This window comes from Onychomys torridus, chromosome 2 (genome assembly GCF_903995425.1).
Source record: "Onychomys torridus chromosome 2, mOncTor1.1, whole genome shotgun sequence".
In the NCBI taxonomy this organism is placed as follows: domain Eukaryota; kingdom Metazoa; phylum Chordata; class Mammalia; order Rodentia; family Cricetidae; genus Onychomys; species Onychomys torridus.
The window spans coordinates 139185972-139206635 of record NC_050444.1 but is presented as its reverse complement, the minus strand read 5'-3'; the positions used below and the strand labels follow the sequence as shown (position 1 = coordinate 139206635).

The following is a 20664-nucleotide window of genomic DNA, read 5'->3' as shown; positions in this document are numbered from 1 at the left end:
GAAGCTTTACTGATTCACCCAGGCAGTCTGGCCACCGAGGTACAGGGATCCTTCAATATTGACCCCACACCCAATGCTTGGTTACAGGTGAATTCCAACAGGCCTAGCTTTTTTTTTTTAATTAAAAATTTTTTTTATATGCATTGGTGTTTGAGCTGCACATCTATTTAAGGGAGTCGAATTCACTGGAACTTGAGTTACAGACAGTTATGAGCTGCTGTGTGGTTGCTGGGAATTGAACTCAGGTCCTCTGGAAGAGCAGCCAGTGCTCTTAACCACTGAGCCATCTCTCCAGCCCCATGCCTAGCTTTTTTATAGGTGCTGGGGATATGAACTCAGGTCTTCATGTTTACATGGCAAACTCTTTACTGACTGAGCCATCTCCTTAGCCCCTGTGTACTGCCTAACCAGGAATATGCAAACCACAGAAATAAAGTTATCTTGTTTTAAACTTGGGATATCTGGGGTGTGTGTGGCGGGGTGCTGCCTGCTTGGTGCCTGTGCTCACCACTGCCTCTTGTACTGGCTTCTCTTGGCTTTGCCACCTTTCAATTTCAACCCTTCCACAGCACCAAACACCCAACTTTATTAATCCTCTGAGCCACTACAATGTGTCAAGACTGTGCTGGCCATGGCCATGGCCCAACACAACCATGGCTTTGTTCTTCCCCAAGGGAGACTGCTGAGGACTGTGGTGGGATCCTGAGAGAAACCGATTGAAAGGACAAAGAACACAGGCTTTACAGTCAAGTGTGGTTCAAATCCCAGCTCTGCAGTTTCTTAGCTGCGTGTCAGTAGGCAAGTTAGTTAGCCTCTCTGAGCCTTGCTTCCACTATGTGTAACATGGAGGGGATAATACTCATCTGTCTTATAGGGATGTCACGAGGAGAACGACAGAGAAACAGGTGAAGTGTGGGCACACACCTGGGACCACGTGACTGGTTGCAGAGAAGGATTAAGTGATGTCAGGAGAGCATGGATGTGGGGCTGGTCCTGCCTGGGGACACTCAGCTGCTGTTTCTGGCTGATGGGCCCTGGAGCCCCAGAGTCCTGGCTGGGGAGCAGGTTCTGTGTCCTTTCCCTGCCCTCTTTCCTGGGCTGTCTGCAGGAGAAGAGGGTGAGGGTGCAGTGGCTGCTTGATGCTGAGGACTGAGGCTGGGTGGGGAGCTGGGACTGGGCTCTGAAAAGGCAATCTGAGCATTTCTGCATGGAGGGAGGCGGGGGCCTCCAATCAGCCGAGATGAGCCTGCACTGGGCTTATTTATGCCTCTTCGCTTTGATCGGGAGCCCTGCTTAGATCGGGGCTCATGCCTAATTCATGAGAAACTCTGGTAGTCAAAGGGCTGGGCTGTGGCCTGAGGACAGGGAGTGTGAGCAGGCAGGTTCGTGCGCAGGCACACATATACAGACAGAGGCACACATGCGTACATAGGTCATCACACACACACACACACACACACACACACACACACAGAGGGACATTTAAGTATACAATATTCTGCATACACATACACACAGATACTCTGGCATGTACTTGTGTGTACTCACAGATGCATATCTATGTTCCTAGATGGTGATCATGCAATTTGTTCTTTGGCACACATACACATACAGATGCAAACATTCACATCCAAGCACAGATCTACCTGTGCACATACAGGCAGACGCTCATGCATGTCACGTGTGCATGAGCAAAATGCTCATTTACGTGTGTCATCTACTCTATGCAGTCATACATGTATGTACATACTGTCAGCCTTGCTCACACTCATGGAGTTTCAACAAGTGCCTAATGTGACATTTTACTTCCCTTTGACCTCAGTGCACACTGAGTCTTCCCCAGCAGATGATGTGACCGGCTTCCGGTGGCAGTAGCCGTGGGCAAGGATAAGTTCCTTTCCCTCCCTCCCCCTCTTCACTAAGTAGCTGCCCCCAGCCTCAGGAGAGATACAGGCAGGAAGTGCCAGGGTTTGAGCGCCCATGGGATGGAGGCATTTTACACTCTAACTTCTTCTTTTATTTCCTCAAGCCCCACTGGGGCTCATTCCTTTTCTTGAAGTCTCCAAAGAGGCAAGGGCTCAGGGATGAAGAACCAGAGCCCAGAGTAAAGGGAGACACACAGGCTTCCAGACTGGCAGAGGGCGGCTGATGAATAAGCCGATGGATGCACCGCCCAGCTCCCATCCCAAAGCCTGATGCTTTCAAGGGGTAGTTAGAGAACCACTTCTCAAAACATCCCCAGCTGCAGCTCCAGCAGCATCTGGGAACTTGTTAGAATATTTTCCCTCACTCTCTCTCCCCATCCCCTTCTCTCTCCAGGGCCTCATGTGGTCCAGGATGGCTCCTATGTAGCCGAGGATGACCTTGAGCTGCTGACCCTCTGCTCCTACCTCCCTAGAGCCCAGATTACAGGTGTGTACGGCTATACTGCTTTTGCTCTGCTGAGATTGAACCTAGAGGTTTTTGCACAATAGGCAAGCACTCTGCCAAATTAGACATAGCCTCAGCCCAGAAGACTCGTTATGAGTTCACCCTAGGCCTCCTGAGTCAGACGTGTGTGTGTGTGTGTGTGTGTGTGTGTGTGTGTGTGTGTGTGTGTGTGTACCGATGCCCAGTCCTTTCTGATGACACAGGCTCTGTGCCATTCAGACACACATTCAAGCCCCACCACCACTGGTTTAGCATCTAAGTTTTGGGGAGAAGCAGATGAGGATGGGGCCCAGTTCCTTCAGATGTGAATCCTCAGACCAGCCATTGATCTGTTGGGGGTTCAGTTGCCACACGTGGATTGGGAATAATTACAGTGTTCATTTCACAGGGGTTAAGAAGGTTAATGGAGACCAAGCAAGGAACAGAGTCTGGCCCACTGTGAGTGCTCAGGGCTACAGCTATTGTTACTTGTCTAGAAGCATGCTGAACCTACTGCTTCTTGGGGTCAGGCAGAGTCCCCTTGACCTCAACTAGGAAGACAAAAGGGGTAAACAGTGGAACTGAGCCAACACTTTCAAAGCTGGGGGAGCAACAAAGCCATGGCTCCTGTGAAAGCTGTCACCTGGGCAAGTGACAGGGACCTTCTCTGAAGACACTGGCATTCTAAGAGGAGGAAATGTGCCTTTTGCTATTGGAAATGGGCAGCTCATCCACCCCAAGTCTGCCTCTTAGAGATGGACGGATTAAGACCCCAAGCCAAGAGCAGGGAACCAATGGTCCCAGAACTGTCTGGGACTGGGCCATCTCTTCTTCTTGCCTCATCCAATCTTTTCTGTTTATCTTCCTCCAATGATTCACATGGCTTTCAGAACTTGAGACCAATCTACATGGCTCATCATCATAGCTCCTTAGACTTAACTGGTTTCAACAGGGAGGGTCTGAGATCTGTGGTTTTGCGCCCCTAGATTCTGAGTAGTTTGTGAGTGAGTGAGTGAGTGAGTGTGTGAGTGAATGAGTGAGTGAGTGAGTGAAGGATGGAGGGATGGGCAGAGCTCCCCTTTTCTACTCAGTAAAGAGTCCAGGCAGGTGAGCTCCAGGTGATGCACAGAAGAAGAGACTCTCACCTTGAAGAAGGTCATGGTGGCCCCATCCTTGACAGCACCATACTCAATTTTGGTCTGCTTGGCCAGGTCATCAGCAGAGTCGATGGGTGACTCCATGCGCTCCACAGTCAGGAAGGCAGCCAGGTTGGCCGTGTAGGACGAGATGATAATGAGTGTGAAGAACCACCAGATGCCACCGATGATTCGGGTAGACAGAGCTTTGGGCATTAGTTCAGAGCCTGGGAGAAGGGAGGAGAGGCCTTACAATGTATAGCCCATGACATGACCTGGATACTCACACAGGCGCTGAGACCCTTTCTTGAGACTAGCAGATCAGCTCCAGGGTTCCTCAATATCACTGGAAACTTGATTGAAAAGCAAATTCTTTGATTCACTTCAAGAGTCAATAACTGGAGGGAAGGGGGCGGGAGGGATGAGCAGTATGTGCACTCAAACTTCAAGTGAGTTTGATTCAGGCTGATATTTGATAATTTACATTCTCAATACACACACACACACACACACACACACACACACACACACACACACTCCATCTCAGAAGTTCCTCAGACCCTCTAATGCCTATCCATGGACCACAGAATAGGGGTTGAAACCAAGGGTTCTAAAAGAAAATCCTGTTCCCAGTTCTCTGAGTGATCTTAGGCCAGACAGTTCTCTTGTTCTGGACTCTGCAAAGGTTGAAGAATTGTCCTTCCTCTGCCCCAGCCTCACGGAAATACTGTGATGCCGCAATGGTGTAATTTGAAGAGAGATGCATCAGAAATACGAGCAGTATACAAAGATGAGATTGCTCTGAGGCACTTGGAAGGAGAAGAAAAATCAACATTTTTGGAAGCTCTTTGCTGAAATATATCACTCTTCCTCCCCGACCTTGGGTGCGGAGCACAATTCAGATGAACCCTTCTAACTGAAGTAATTAACTAGACGGCTTTCAAGAGATTTAAATAGTGAGTGACCCCTGAACTTTCTGGAATATTTGGACTCGCAATCTGAAAGCATCTGCTTTGATATGGATGATTTTTTTTCCTTTCTCAAAGAAGTCACTCAAGGGAGAGTTTTTCAAATACATACCTAGTTTTTTTTCCCCTCCTAATCAAAACCATGCGGGGGAATGCGTTGGGGGGCCTGGACGTGAGTAGCGGCAGGCAGCAGCAGAGAAGTTATTACTGCAGCGAAGGGGCTTCCAGGTCTTTCTCAACTGTCACCGAACAAAGACGATGGGCAAAGAAGGAAGGTGAGGCTTCAGGACGCTTGTTAATAGCGGGGACAGATGGAGGCACTTGCCATGAAAGCTGCCTGTCACTTCCCAGCTGCTGGAGCCCATGGATCGGCAGATAAACAGGTCTTTTTCCTCTTCTGCTACACTCAGCTCTACAGTGCTCTTAGCATAGCCGTGTGATGGGCACTAAGGAGAATGCCCTTCCTCCCTCCCTCCCTTCCTCCCTTCCTAACTTCCTCCCTCCCTCCCTCCCTTCCTTCCTTCCTCCCTTCCTTCCTTCTCTCCCTCATTCATCTGGCATCTTCTCATGACTTCTGAAGACCAGAAGTTTGTGCTGGGTCTTGAGGCTCCACATGGGAGTGTGAAGGTCAAGGGCCTTGTAGTTAGAGTAGGCGATGTGCGGCTTCCCATCGGGTCATCAAGGCTTGGCAGCAAGCACCTTCACCCATTGAGTTACCGTGCTGGACCCTCCCACCTTTTGAGACAGGGTCTTGCTTGTCTTGAACTCACAGTAATCCTCCAGTCCCAGTCACCCAAATGCTGGAATCACAGATGTGCGCTACCATGCTCGGCTGTTTCCTAGATATTTAAGCATCTCCAGACATTCCAAAGAGCAAAATCCATGTTCAGGACCTCCAAGATGGAAGACAGTCTTCTACCATGGACCCTGTCTCTGATGTACTTGGGCAGGAGTCCCAACCTCAGTCAGCCTCACCGAGCCCTGACCTAACTACTGGAGTACTCTTAGTCTCTCCAGCCATTTACCCTCACAGCACTATTCTGCAGCCTCCTGCCCACCCTCTGCCTCTGTGGTCCCAGCCCCCAGCTTGGTTGGATCAGCTATGCTCAGCTGGGGAGAAGTCACCAGGGTCAATCCAGCAGGCAGCATGTTCTGGTCTATCCCAACAACTGTAGAAAGTACTGGGAATGCATCTCACACGCCACAGGTTGGGGTGGCTGACCTGCTTTTCATCCTGAGCAGGCTTTGGGCCAGAGCAGTGGAGTAGGGTGTGAATCTGGGGTGAAGGCACATAACAGGTATCCTCAGTGTCTCTAACCTTCTGACAGCTTAGTGGGCCTGAGGCTGCCTCCTGAGGGCAGCTAACTCCAGAGAGGCCAAAGGACCCGCTGGGGAAGAAAGCTACCTTCTTCAGACTAGAAGGCTCGGAGAGGGCAGACACTCACCTTGTTGCATGAGGGAGCCCATTCCAAACCAGAAGCTGTTGAGCAGTGTGAAGTTATTCTCCACCACCTCGGAACCGGGGTTGCAAGGGTGGGCATCATACCACTCGTAAGGGCTGAATCTGCAGGGCAGAGGGAAGCAAAGAGTCCAAGCTGCAGGAGGCTGCCAGGGAGTAACAAGTACCAGCGTGGACTGCCGACCACTCCAGGGGCCCTTTCCTTACTGTCTGGCTGGAGTGATAGGCCAGGGCCAGTTGAAACCGGGTTTCTTCCCATCCTTTATTGCCAGTGCAGAAGAGTAACCCTTTTCTGGTTATAAAGTACTTTGAAAGCACCTTTTCAAATTAAAAGCATGCATGCCCTTCTACCTCGGGAAGCTGAAGTCATTATCTATATAGGGGAAACACTCCTACAGGCACATAAAGGGAAGTCCTCAAGGATGTTTATCAAAGTGTTGTTTGCAATGACAAAAACCGGAAAATAACCTAAATGTCCTTCAGCATAGGAATGATTAAACACGCCATGCCACAGCCACACCGAACTATCACACAGCTGTTAAAGAGAACAGGTGCTTCCAGGTGCTCCTCTGCAGGGGAAGATCTTCGTCACAGACTATCAGATGACAAGCGATCAAAAGTGAAAAACAGAACAGTCACACTTCTATAGATTTCTTAAGACAGCCATACAGCTCCAGAGGTAAATATGTATGTGAATGTATACTAAGAGGTCTGGAAGTTTCCATCTATAAAATTATCAGTGTGTGTCTCTGGGGAGGGGGCTAAGAAGGGCAAAAGGAATTTTAGCCAAACCTGTTGCCTACAGGAATTTTTTGAAAATGAAAAAATGCATTTGAATTTCTTGTATAATAAAAAAGTGAAAAGATATTCATTATAAAATATTCAAATAGTATACAAGAATAAGATGAGAAGGCACAAATGCCTCAGAATCCTACCCCATGGTGAGAACAATGTGGGATTTCATTTCAGAGTTTTGTGTTTGAGTATACAAACGTATGTCTGACAGGAAAAATTTGTTGAAAGCCCCTATTCCACACCACCCGCTTCTAAGGAAGAGGATTCCCAAGTGAGGGAAGGAAGCCTGGCTGATTGGCTGAATTCTACTTACAAATGAGCCAGTTTGGAGATGCAGAGAGATGGAGAGACTGAGCAGTTCCTGGATCGGGGCAGCTGTATGTGTGTATTGGGGATGGGATGGGGTAGGATTCAGGAAGCAAAGACAGGCAGACTTTGTCTTTCCTTTCCTTTCCTTTCCTTTCCTTTCCTTTCCTTTCCTTTCCTTTCCTTTCCTTTCCTTTCCTTTCCGTTCCGTTCCTTTCCTTTTCTTTTTAAACAAAGCCAGATTTTGTTTCACTTTTTAGTGTGAAGCCCTTTATGGTACCTTGTGTCATGCCTTTTCAAGGTTCCTTCTCAAAGCGGGGGTGTTATCTATCACCCACTACTCCCAGGGCTCAGGTGAGGACAGTTCCGTTCTCAGGAAGCAGGGTGCTCCCTCAGACAGGAAATGTCCCCTTGAGACTTCAAACCGAGTGGAGGACTGTCAAAGGGGGATGAGCAGAAGCTGGTAAGAGGCTTGCAATGCCCAAGGGAGAGGCTGAGGTTCAGGGGAGAGGGCTGAGAGACATTTGGGGGAGGGGATGAGCTGGGTGCTCAGAATGAATGCTGTGTGCATTTTGTGGCAGAGCAGGCGAACCTGAGCTGTCTGCAGGGCAGGGCCTGGGAGGTGCTTGTGTTGTAGGTTAGAAGAGTCCCTGCTCTGGGCCCAGAGTCCACCAGATCTAGGGGAACTGGCTACACAATGCCTCCCCACTGAGCACACACGGACTGGAACTTAGTCAAGGTCTGCCTTGGCTCCTTGTTAGAAAAGCAATGGACTTCAGTAGGCAGAGGCCATCTGCCACTGGAAACCCAGAGCATGGGGAGGAAGGGGCTACCTAAGGAGGCATGGCCCTGGGAGGCCCAGCTTGGCGCTAATGGAGAAATTAAAAAGGAGCTAAGGCAGGAATCTCACGAAGTCTATAAAAACCTCAGCCTTCAGCTTCTAGATAGAAACAAGCTGTGTGGCTCAGGGACACCTAGAACCAACCTGACAGGGAACCAAAGGCCACGGCCTGTGATGGTTTGTACTGGGGACCAGACTCCTCCGGGACCTCTCCTGGCTGGAGGGCTGGGATCAGAGGAAAGATGAGTTCTGAGCAGCACTCAGGGGTTCAGCTCTTTATTCATATTATTAAGATCTGTATTACATTTGTTTGTTTATGGTACGCATGTGTGTGTGCCACGGCATGCATGTGGGGGTCAGAGGATACTGGCAGGAGTCAGTTCTCTCTACTATGTGAGACTCTGGAATATAATTCAGGGCTTCAGGTTTGGCACCAAGCGTGCCTTGACCAGTTGAGCCGGCTCATTGGCCCTAGGTCTTGCTCTTAATTTAACACACAGACACAGATAGACAAGACAGACAGACATACATGTAGACACACACACACACACACACACACACACACACACACACACACAATTTTAACATAAAATGCCACATAACCCCAAGATCCTGTCATAGAAATTTCTATGTAGAAAGCTGTGACGTTACCCCTTTCCAGATCAGCCCCTCTGAACCAGCCTGTGCCCTCTGACCACTCACATGTGTCTTAACACCTCCCTACTGGTGGGCACTGAAGCTGACCCAGTTCCCACCACTGGGATAAAAAGCTCCCCCTCCCCCCCAAAAAACAACCTGGGCACACCTCTCTGGCCGCTGACACCAAAGGGTAGCTGGGTCCTTTGGGCTCTGCTGTAGGCGTTTTAGGTTCCAAAGTGTCATTCAATGGTGAACCTTTAATAGGACGAGTTCCCAGAGACAGAACTGCTTATTCTGATAAATGTAGCTGATTCCAGAAGGGGCCTTTTGGTGAAGAAATGTTTTCAAAGGCTAAGGTTTCCCCCACCAAAGAAAGGCTCTCAGCACCAAGCACCCATTTCACAGCATAGGAGGGCACTGGAACTTCTTACGGTGCAGAGACAAGAGGGGATGGATGACCACTGGGCAAGGGTACCATATGTGGTCAGGTGCCCAGTGGCACCCCCTAAGCCATCTGTGTGCACTGCAGTTTGCAGCTCCCTAACGCCCAATCCTGAGCTTGATTTAAATCAGGACCTTGTCAAGCAAAGCTTGGTGACTTTGGATATTGACTTAACCTCTCTGAGCCTCAGTTTCTGCTTCTGTAACATGGGGATGGTTCTCCTCACCTTACAGGACTACTGTAAAGGGCAGCCATGATGGTTGTAAGTCATGCTGTGGGAGTGTTCCATGGGGTGACCAGTGCACTTAGATGCCGTTTGTCAGCTCCACGGCCCAGAATTTCATCCCTCTCCTTCCTCTGAGGGTACCCTCAGAGCATCTTGGCCACTCTAGAAAACTCCAGTTTTCCTAAGCATCCCAAAGTAGCGTTAGTGTGTGTGTTTGGGGAGGGGAGGCGGGGCGCTCCTCCTGTCTTTCTAGCCAGGAAGGAGAGGCTGGACATATACCCCGCTGCCTGCAGAGGATGGATGGATGGCTCACATCTGAGGGGGATAGAGACACACATCAAACAGACAGAACTAATGCTGGAAATGCTCCTGTCTCGGAGGGATGGGTGGCTGAGAGGCCACTGGAGCTTCGAGAAAATTACATTGAGAGCACAAGAGAGCAGCGCCGCTTTCAAAGGCTTGTTAGACCATTAGTGAGGAGAGGCGTGATGAAGGTCTCTCTGTGATGGCTCCTCCACTGTTGGCTGGGCTGAGGAGGCAGGGCAGCTGCCACAGCACTGGGTTCTGCAGCAAAGGCTTGGGAGGCTGGGTGATTTCGCCTCTCACATTTTTCCTTTGGTCTCTCTCTGGGTGGGAGGGGGCAGAGCGTGAAGGGTGCAGAGGAAAGGGGGGCTTTCAAAGGAAGCTCTAGAGGAAAAAGGCGAAACACCAGGTCCTTGGATCTCAAATTGCCTCTCCAGAGAAGTTTCTCTTTACACCATGTCAGGCTTTAGAGAAAAAGGACCCAGGGCAGATGCAAGGATGGGGCTTGGAGGGAGGGGCAGAGAGCTCATCTGTGAAGGGCTGGGGAGCTTGAGGTGGGAGGTGGAGCAGTGGACAGAGGAATGCATCACAGACAAACCCTCAGGGACACTAAGTTCACATCCTAGATGTGAACTTATCGCTTGTATGGTCTCAGTGGGTCTTGGGTGTCTTTTAGAGAGGCCATCAGAGAAAACGGAAAGGTGGCAAGGTGCAGAACAGGGTGCTTGGCAAACACCGAGCATTTAATAAACATGGGCTAAATCTGCTTCCCTCGTGACCCATTTCCAATAACCACTAGCAAGGGTGTACTTCATCTGTTTCCAATGAACAACACAACAAGGGTAGCCTCGGTTCAAGAGTCGATTCTCACATGTGACGCACACATGTAAATGAGGCAGTGCATAAGCATGGATCCCGGGCATGCATGTGTGTGTGCCATGTTTCTGCATGTGGCATGCGCATAGCTGGTGGCGACTGGTTCTCCTGCTGTGTGGACGGCTTAGGTACAGTTTGTTTTCCATGTTTTAAGCCACTCAATAGGCCATGCAATGCACTTGGGTCTAGTCTGCCATCCTAAGGTGCCTAGCTCAGGTGGTGCCATTCTGGGCAATGGTCAGGCTTCTCCCAGCCTGTTCTGGGCACCAGGGTGGGTGCAATGACCATAACAGAGTCATGGACATGGAACAGAAGGACAATTGGATGATTCACGCCCAGGGAGTCATGGAACATCCCCTGAAGGGATAAAGGATCAGAGCCACAGGGAATAAGAGAATGTCAGGTGCCACAGTAATCCAAACCTTGGGCCTTCTGAGCCAAGGGGCACTTGCTTAGCTTCCTATGCTTTCCATCTCAGCCCAGAGCGTCGGCCAAGGCACAGCCTTACCTGGCGATGACGAAGAGGACACAGCTGACACCCAGGTAGGCGAGGAGCACGTACATCCAGATGTCTGGGGAAAGGGGGTTGAGGAAGGAGAAGACACTGGGGTTGGTGCCATTGGGCTTGCGATATAAGATGCTCACTCCGAGGGTCATAAAAGGCTTAGAGAAGTCGATGGCCTTCTCTCGGACATGGGTGATGGTTAGGGGAGCCACGGCCAGATCTGCTTTCTGTAACAAGACCACAGGCAGACAGACAATGAGCAAAACCTTGGGCTAGAGGTGGTGGAGAACCCCCTCATGTATCACAGATTGAAGGGGTGCCAGTTGTCCAAAGTGACTCCTGTGCGCGTACAGTGTGTGCGTGTGTGCACGCTCATGCGCACGTGTGCATGTGTGTGTAAGTATGGAGGCCAGAGGACAACCTTAGTGTCATTTCTCAGTTTCAACTGCCCTTATATTTTGATTGTGAGCCTTAGCCTTTAACAGATGAGCCATCTCCCCAGCCCTGACCTTCTTTTCTAAGGCAGACCCTCTCACTGGCCTGGAACTCCCCCAGGAGGGTATTGCTGGCTGGTAATCAAACGCCAGGGCTCTGCCTGTTTCTGCCTCCCTGGCACTGCCCCTACACCTGGCCTCTTTCCCCACATGGGTTCTGGGGATGGAACACGGGCCTTTGACTGAAACTTCTCTGCAGCCTGCTTATTCACAGCTCAGTTTCAAAACTGACTGACTCCCATGGCTGGGCCGTGTCCAGGGTTTGGGGGAGACAAGGATGTACATACATTAATACAGGACAACTTAAGCTTTGTTGTTCAAGAGCTGATGTATGAAGAAGAGGGCCGGGACAAAAGCATAGAGAGAATGGATACCTATGAGGCCCCTTCTCAAGATGGCACTGTGTCAAATGAACTCAGTTTCCCCCTCTCAATCACTTCCTGACCACGTTAGCCCACCCAGGATGGTCACTGGATCCTAAAACCTGCTCCAAAGCTACTTAGACAAAGATAATGCTCTCCTTGGGAACTGGGGAGATGGCTCAGTCAGCCAAATACTTGCTGTGCAAGCTTGAGGACCTGAGTTTGAATCCCCAACACTCATGTAAAAAGCTGGTCCCCAAGAGAGTCCATAACCAGGCCCCAGAGCTCATTGGACAGTTTGTCTAGCTAGTTGGTCAGCTCCAGGTTCAAAGAGAGATCCTGTCTCATAAAATAAAGTGGAGTGTTATTGAAGAAGATAACTGATATTCACACACACATGCATGGACACACATCCACTACCAAACACACACACAACAAACAAAACAAACAAAAGCACCCTCCTTAGAGGGTGTGGGTGGACAAGAAACCGAATGAGCAAGTCCAAGGCCTCACTAGCAGGGGTTAACATAGAGTCAGGAGTGGGAAGGCTAGAGATAGGATATGTTAATACAGAACATTGCATCACAAATTTAAGGAGGGGTGTTCTAAAATTTGGTCTGAGGTTTTCCTGATTAAAAATTTAAAAATCCTCCCTCTGCATCTTACCTGTGGTTCTCATAACACAAGGGTCCATTAAACACTGTCCTGTTCCTATGCCCCTTTCTTCACCTCCACAGTTGGCCCACAGTCCCCTCTCCTTGTCTAATTCTTCCTATTGTTCATATTATTTCACACATGCTGCCTCTTTGAGATCCCTCCCTGGCAGTCTTAAATTCTCGGTTCTCACAAAGCTTGCTCTTTCCCAAGGGAAGGTCTGCACTTCTTGGTGTGCATGGCTGCATGTCAGCAAGCATGCATCTGCTTATACACATACTCATGAGGTTGACCCACTGTTTTCTCCTCATCTCAAAGCCCCTCCTTAGACTCTGCAATATTTAGTAATGCTTCCCTGGAAAAGGATGCCCCTTAGGCTCCTGTGGGTATCTGTGTCTCAATTATGAATCAAGGTATAACTTCCCTTCCATACATGGGCACAACTGAAGGGGAGAGGGATGCTAAGGCCAGCACTGAAGACCCTTTGCCAGGAAGGAGCATGCTTCGTAAAGACTCTGCAAGGCAATGCCTCTAACTAAGGCAGCCACTTGCTGGATTGACCCATCTATTTATCCATCCATCCATTATCCCTCTATCCATTCTTCTGCCCACCCACCTACTTGACCATCCATCACCCACTTATCCCTTTATCTATCCATCATCTATTTATCATATGTCTACCAACCTAGACACCAATCAGCCGTCCATCCATTCACCAGCCCACCCATCTTTCCACCCACCCACTATTTTATGAGATCCATCAGGAACTAGAGAGACAGAGCTGTCACAGGCACAGTTTCTGCTCTCGTGGCTCTTAAGGTCTAGTAGGGGACATGGGTATCAATCAAATAATTTATTACATCAGCACTAACTCAGACTCCACTTATCTCAGAATAGGAACAAGTATTTCAATAGCAATCCTATCAGGAGAGAAGGCTACTGTGTGTGAGATCCTAGTCTAGACCACTCTGTGAGTACCCCAGGCTTGGGGGAACCAGGAGACACTCTGATACTGATATTCCCAGTGTTTCTCTTGCTAATACCACCTCTACTCCCCAACAGGGATATTCGGGGCCCAAGGATTTGGTAAACTTCAAAATCCAGGAAAATGCCAGAAAGATAGCCCATGAAGTACAAGGCACCTGCCAGGAAGATTAATGATGACCTGAGTTGGATCCCTGGAACCTATATGGTAGAAGGAGAGAACCAAGTCCCACAATTTGTTCTCTAATCTCCAAACGTGAGACATGACATGTATACATGAGCATGTACCCACATGCACAGATGCAATAGACAGACAAATAAGTGTGAAACAGATTAACCCCAGGGGATAGAGGGAGGTGAAGCTATGGAAAAGACCCATTATACTGAAGCCTATATGTTTATAGATTTTTGTGTGTGTAAGTTAGAACTTGCCTGGCTTTATAGGCACAGAAAAAGGGACAGGGCAGCTACCTTAGCTACTGGACCCCTCTCAGTTCAGGGCATGAACAGATGGATGGGGGCAAGAATGCTCAGGGACATTTTAATTAGACTGTCTAGTACATACTTGATCAAGACATACTGTGCTCAGACACTGGCCTAGCTGGGATACAAGAATGAACCAGAGACCTGGTACAGTGAGTTCTTGTTTTAGATATAGACATGATTCCTGGGTAGTACATGAATTGAGGTGAGCACCCTGAAGGCCTCCTATAGTCCTAAAGTTCTAGGATCATCTACAGTGATGGTGTGAGAGGGATCTAGTGGTATTTGTGTCTAGATTCCTGCCTCCCCTAGCCTAGTCCCTTCAGAGGACACTGTATTGGTAGGCTCTGTTTGACTCCAAAGGTAGAATGCACTGGTCTCTGAGAATGGCCTCTGGGTTTGCAGTGGCTTCTTGACAGAACCTCTAAGTCAGTGGTGGAGGATCCTCCTTGGACTTTTGACAGCAAGATACATGAGATCAAGGTGTCTGTGCACAATGCTTATTCATTCTGCAAGACTGTCCCAGGGGCTGGGGAAGAAGTCAGCCACAGGCCCTGGAGCGGTCTTTCTCAGCGCCTTCAGCATCTCCCTTCCACTCTTCCTGCTTTCTGGCTCTAATGGGGTTGGGCAGCAGCGATGTCCATGGCATTCTGTGCCTACGGCAGCAAGGTAATTGGCCAACGTGACCTTCTCTGGGAGTTCAGATGAGTGTTCTCCCTTGGGCTTCAAGAAAGCTGGCATTCTCCACTTCATTTTTGGCTTAGGCAGAAAATACTATATTTTACTGTTGGTAACGATTTCCCTGAAAAAGGCATTATTTTGTCCAACTTCCCTTGAAAGATTGGAACAGATGTCAAGCCTTCGCGGTTTCGGTTCATTACTCAGAATGAAAGGCCCAGTCTTGGCGGCTCTTCCCACTCATGCATACTTCTTCCAGTGTGATTCATGAAATCACAGGCTGTCAGAGTTGGACGAGAGACCTTCAGGAACATCTGCTCCAACCCCACATTACAGAGGGAAACTGAGGCTTGGAGAAGTTTGTTTGTTCCTCTCATGTTACAAAAATCATGACCTTGAACCAAACCAAACCAAACTTTGACTTGTCCCCTGATACCTTCACCATCTTATAGGTGATACTGTTCCTCTCCTGTCTTACTAACTTCCTTTCTGCATATCTTCTAAACATCTAGGCCAGGCAGGATGCCTTCTGAAGACATGGTTTTATCCCTATAGGTAGCTTTCCACTTGCAAAGTTTTGTTGGGAGGCACCCAATCCAACCCTGGTCAACCTCCCTTCCATGCATGAAGCCATTTGGTCTGGTCTACTTGGTTCCAGCCCCAGATCCTACATGGATGACATGATTACCCACCTCCAGCTCTGTATTTTGGCCCTTGATATTCAGTACTCCTGACTTTAGTCTGGACCCTGAACTTGTTCCTATAATAAAACCTGGGCCACCTCCCATCAGGCTAGGAATGGGCTAGATCTCATGGTCTTAGTGCTGGCACCATGTCACCACCTGGCTTTGCCTTAGGACAAGAAATCTTCTTTGGAGGCTAAGGTCTAGTCCCCAGGGCCCCTGCTGTTTGGTGTTCCGTTGGCACTTCCTGTTGGATTCTTCAGTACAGTCACCGCTGGTTCCATATCTCTATGCTCTCCCAGTGTGCCTGCCTGCCCAGACAGTCAACTGTTAAGTTAAACTATGAAGAGCTGCCATCATCACAGGATGCTGCCTACAGGCCAAGCGTCGTCAAGTGCCTCATGAATTCCTCCCTAGAGCCTCAGGAGGCAGCAGGCATTACCACATTTCAGATGACTGATTTGGTGGCTAGAGCAGGCAGGATCTTGTTCAAGCTGGTGAGTGGCTGAGCCAGTTCTAGGACCCGATTCATTATGACTTTAAAACCCAACATTTTACCACACGGTTGGTTGTACAAGCCAAGTATAGTGGGGTGATACGGCAGTGGCATATAGCCTTAATTACATTCCAGTTCTGTGACTGTGAGCTAATTTGGAATAAGGTCTTGCAGATAATATTCTTGCAGAACAATGTCATGAAGTTAAGATGGCATCATACTGAATTAGGATGGCCTCCTCCCAACAACTGGTGCTCTTATAAGAGGAGACACAGATACACACAGGAAGGAGTGTGACAATGGAGACGGGGTGGGGACAGCCCAGACACAAGTCAAGGAGCACCAAGGGCTGCTGGCCACATTAGAACCTGGGAACATGGAGCCCATTCACCTTCAGAGCCTCTACTGACACCGGTTTCTCATTTCTCTCCCACAGGAGGATACATTTCTGTGTTTTTAAGGCGCCTGGTTGGCTATCATTTGTTATAGCAAGAAAACTAAAACAGCCGTCACTTAGAGACTGTGTGGAGAACAGAGTTCCTTCCATTGTCTGCTCTCGGCCCTGCTGGCTGTGCTCACTGGGTCCTGTCCTAAGCCCCATGCTGCATTCCTAGACACCTGAATTTTACTCTGACCACACCTGTCACTGGGGCTTTGCCGGGATTCCTTTTGTAGCACTTGATGGGGTTTGGAGTCCTAAAGCCTTCCAGATCCCTCTTCTGCCTCTACAGTTCCCAAGAAAACCATCCATGACAAGTCCCTTTCTGATAACCATGAAGGGACTTGACTTGTCCCAGGAACTCTGTCTGCTCCCTCCCTCCCATGTCTCTGGTATTGGGTGTTCCAGCTTGGATATGAAGCATCCCCCCAAAGGTTCATATGTTGAAAGCTTGTCCCCAGTGGGTGGATCTAGTCATCGAGATCCTCATGACTGGATAATGAGTGCCTTGAACATATCAAAGGACCAATCCATTGATAGAGTCACACTTTAATAGAGTTATTAGAAACGGAGGCCTTGAGGGAAGTAGGTGACTGGGGGTGTGCCTGTGAAGGGTGTTTTGTCTCTGCTTTCTGTTTAGCAAGAGCTAGGAGGTAAATCTGCTCCATGCTTTTGCAGCCAAGATGTCCTGCCTCACCACAGACAAACAGCAGTGGGCCAAGCTGACCAAGCTGTTGAAATTTCTGAAGCTGTAATCCCCCACTGAAGTGTTTCTCCCAAGCACTTGCCATGGGAGCACCAGGGCTTGAGTCTGAAGCCTCAGAGCCCACAGGAAGCCATGGTAGCACACATCTACAACTCCTGTGCTCCCCCTGTGGGATGGAAAGGAGAGTAGGAGAATCCTGGGAAGTTCATGGGCCAGCTTAGCGTATTCAGCAGTGAACAAGAGACCGTCTCAAACGAAGTGGAAGGGGGGACCAGCATCCAGGGTTGTCCTCTGACTTCCACATGCACACCAATAGCTCGAGAGTGTCAGCAGCCAGGCATGCACACGCATCCACACAATACAGATTTCTAAAGGAATGTGTTTCCTGTTTATCACCGCAATGAAAAACTTGATTCACCCAGGGCATTCTCAGAATTCAGCTATTGCACTGTCTCTCAAGTGCTGTTGCCCTAACTAGATGCTTTCCATCCAGGCAGAGGAAAACAAGGTACCACTGGAAGAGCATGGATAGCAACCTGACCAAACATCTCCCGAGTCCCTGCATGTTTGTACAGACCCAGGGAGCTGCCAGGCCAGCCTCCATGATCCACCTGTCCACTGCCAGAACTGACAACAGCCTTGACGACTCACTGAGCAATGATGTGTATACCATTCCAAGGCCTGGGAGGCCCCATTCCTGCTGCCCCGCAGGTTCCATCCTGTGCCAATGTCTCTCAGGAAGACTAGCAGGTTCAGTCTGCCTCACAGTCACTAGAGACTGGGATAGATGACCCATCTTCTGTCACTTGGAGCCCTCTCCCCAAACTCCACAGTCCTGATAGTGGTATCAACCTGGACAGGGTGGGATCTGCCCTAGCAGAGCCCAAGGGGGATGGAGCTGTGACCCCCTCTCTTTGAAGTAAGTCGGGTTCCCAGGAGACATCCCACAGCTCTCCTTCCTACTTGCTCCTTGCTGCTCTGCTCCTTGCCACTCTGATCACAACAGAATTTTCCTTTGCAAGCTATTGTTTAATCTCTGGTTTCTCCATCAGTATACAAACCCCAGGAGGGCAAGGATTAAGCTTGTTCCCTCCCTGACGTACCTCTCAGGATTAGTGCAAAACCCAACATAAGGTGGAGGAAAACGAACATTAGAATACCCACCCAACTGAGTTTGATCCCCAGGACACCCCACCACCACCACCACATACACATTGTGCGCACATGCATGAGCGTGTGCATGGACACACACACACACACACACACACACTCAATCCTCCTCCTCCTCCTCCTTCTTTCTTTCTCTCTCTCTCTCTCTCTCTCTCTGTAAAATAATAAAGACCTACCTGCCAAAGCTCCTACTTTGCCCTTCCCCCCCAGTCTAATGGATTGATCCTGGTCTCAGTTTCCCCACTCAGCATGCATACTTCGCCTGATGTCAAATTGACTCTGAACATTTGCTGCATCTTCCCAGAGTGGGAACTATGTGCTGGCCCTGATGGACTGCCCTGCACTTGGTTCCTCTCCAATGTGGATCTTAATGGATCCCACCACAGACCATCTTCATCTGCAGCGCTGTCCGGTGTTGTCTGTTTTTACTCCTTCCACCTGCCTGTCCCACCTCTGGGTGAGAGTGCATCATGACTTGCTCTGAACTGTGCTGGTTCAGGGCTGGGGACAGGCTTGAGTAGAGCCCTCCCTGGCACATGGGCCAGAAGCAAGGTCTGGTTCTGGGGAGGTAAGGGACAGCATACAATCCAAGCAGTAAGAGTGTCTCTCTGTCAGCTGCTACTCCTTTCACACCTGGAGGCTGGGAGAGCAATGCTCATAGCCCTGTGGCCATGACTTCTGCAGAGTAGAGCTTCCCAAGTCCTGTGTTCCTTCGCCATATTTATTACCACAGTCTGCACCAGGGACCAGAAATGACCTCATGTCTTCCTTGTGTTAATCTAACTGCTGCTGGTCAAGGGGACTGCAATGACCTCCTTCTGCCTCGCATGAGTCTCTCAGACCTTCTCTAGGGCAGCGATTCTCACCTGTGGGCTGCAACCCTACCGGCAAACCTCTACCAGCAAAAATATTTACATTATGATTCATAACAGTAACAAAATGACAGTTATGAAGTAGCAACACAAATAATTTTATGGTTGGGGGTCACCACACCGTGAGGAACTATATTAAAGGGTTGCAGCATTAGGAAGGTTGAAGACCACAGCTCTAAGGCTTTCTGGGACAAGTCACAGTAACTCTTTCAGTCCACAGAGCCAGAGAGAAGCTCTCCTGGTCAGCTGCTTTCACATCCACAGCATCAGCCTGGCTGGACACTCAACTCCACATCCTGCTTAGAGATGAACACTTCCTGTGGCTGGAGACGCACATCCAGTTATCCGTTCATAGTCTACTACCCATTTCCCAGGCTAGAATGCAAAATCCTGAGGCTGGGGGATAGCGGACCTTGCCTGTGTTTTCTCCTGCGTCCACAGCATCTAGCACGAGGCTTCAGGTGATATTTACCAAATGACCACTGTGAACACTGGAAGGCTTCAAAAAAGAAAAAAAAAAAAAAGCCACTCAGCAAGCCCCTCCTGAGATGCAACACAATGATGCTCTCAGAAGTGCGCTGAGTCGTGGATGGTGTTTTCTATGACACCCTGAACCATCTGCCAATGTTGACAGTGAGCACTGTGGCCACCAAGAACTGGCATTCTGAACAGTTCACATAAATCTAACTAGATGGGGGACAGGTTCTGGAAAATCCCCAAATGTCAACTGTCAAGCCCTCCATCTGTGGGGCATGCACAGGCCTCCTAGGCACAGAATGCCTGGCAGTGGACTCTCCTATGCCTGGGATAGCTGTGTGACTCCCCGAGTCTCCAGGGAGGGCACTGTACCTGACTCAGAGATGGTTGGCTGGACAGGTTTCCTGTGTCATGGTACACACGCTGTATTACCATTCCTAAAAGAATCTTTTCTTTCTCACTCCATCACATGCACAGGATTAAGATCCCCAAGGCCTTCTGAGCTGCATGCACTGAGAACTGGCACCCAGCTATAGCCTCAGCCAGGCCCTGACTTCAGCAACCTTGGCTGTGACCACCTCAGTAAACACCCTATGCAAGCCTGGGCACCTCTTTCTCCTTTTCCAAGTCACAGATAGGACAAATTCGTGCCACTGTCTGCTGTGGGATAATGCTCTTGTACACTGTAAAGATTTGTCACTCATACTGGTTTAATAAAATGCTGATTGGCCAGTAGCCAGGCAGGAAGTGTACGCAGTATTCTGGAAAGAGTAAAGGCAGAAACAGAGTCGCCAGCCAGATGCAGAGGAAGTGAGATGAGAATGTTGGACTGAGAAGAGGCACCAAGCCACGTGGCTAAACACAGACAAGAATTATGGGTTAATTTAAGTGTAAGAGCCAGTTAGTTATAAGCCTCAGCAATAGGCCAAACAGTTTATAATTAATATAAGCCTCTGTGTGTTTATTTGGGACTGAATGGCTGTGGGACCAGGCAGGACAGAAACTTCTGCCTACAACTGTCCTCTGTTTTAGTTTCTTCCAGGCACCCCCATACTCCTTTTGCATTAGTGGCCAAAACCCCGATGACATTTCTCTTATCTGATCCATTCTGGCTTTTTTTTTTTTTTTTTTTTGCCAGAGCTGAGGACCAAACCCAGGGCCTTGTGCTTGCTAGGCAAGCACTCTACCACTGAGCTAAATCCCCAACCCCGTCTGATCCATTCTGGCTTGGTCACACCTGACACTGCACCTGGCTGGGTCA

At 49.2% G+C, this 20664-nt stretch overlaps 1 protein-coding gene across 1 annotated transcript in view; it reads right to left on the bottom strand.

The window, feature by feature from the left end:
- Grik3 (glutamate ionotropic receptor kainate type subunit 3) overlaps nt 1-20664 on the bottom strand; it is a 216685-nt gene that overhangs the window by 13144 nt on the left and 182877 nt on the right. The window contains exons 11-13 of the mRNA XM_036177903.1: nt 10909-11132; nt 5959-6077; nt 3555-3772 (exon numbers count right to left, since the gene is read on the bottom strand). Coding sequence (XP_036033796.1) covers nt 3555-3772; nt 5959-6077; nt 10909-11132 — 561 coding nt within the window. The remainder of the gene's footprint in view (nt 1-3554; nt 3773-5958; nt 6078-10908; nt 11133-20664) is intronic.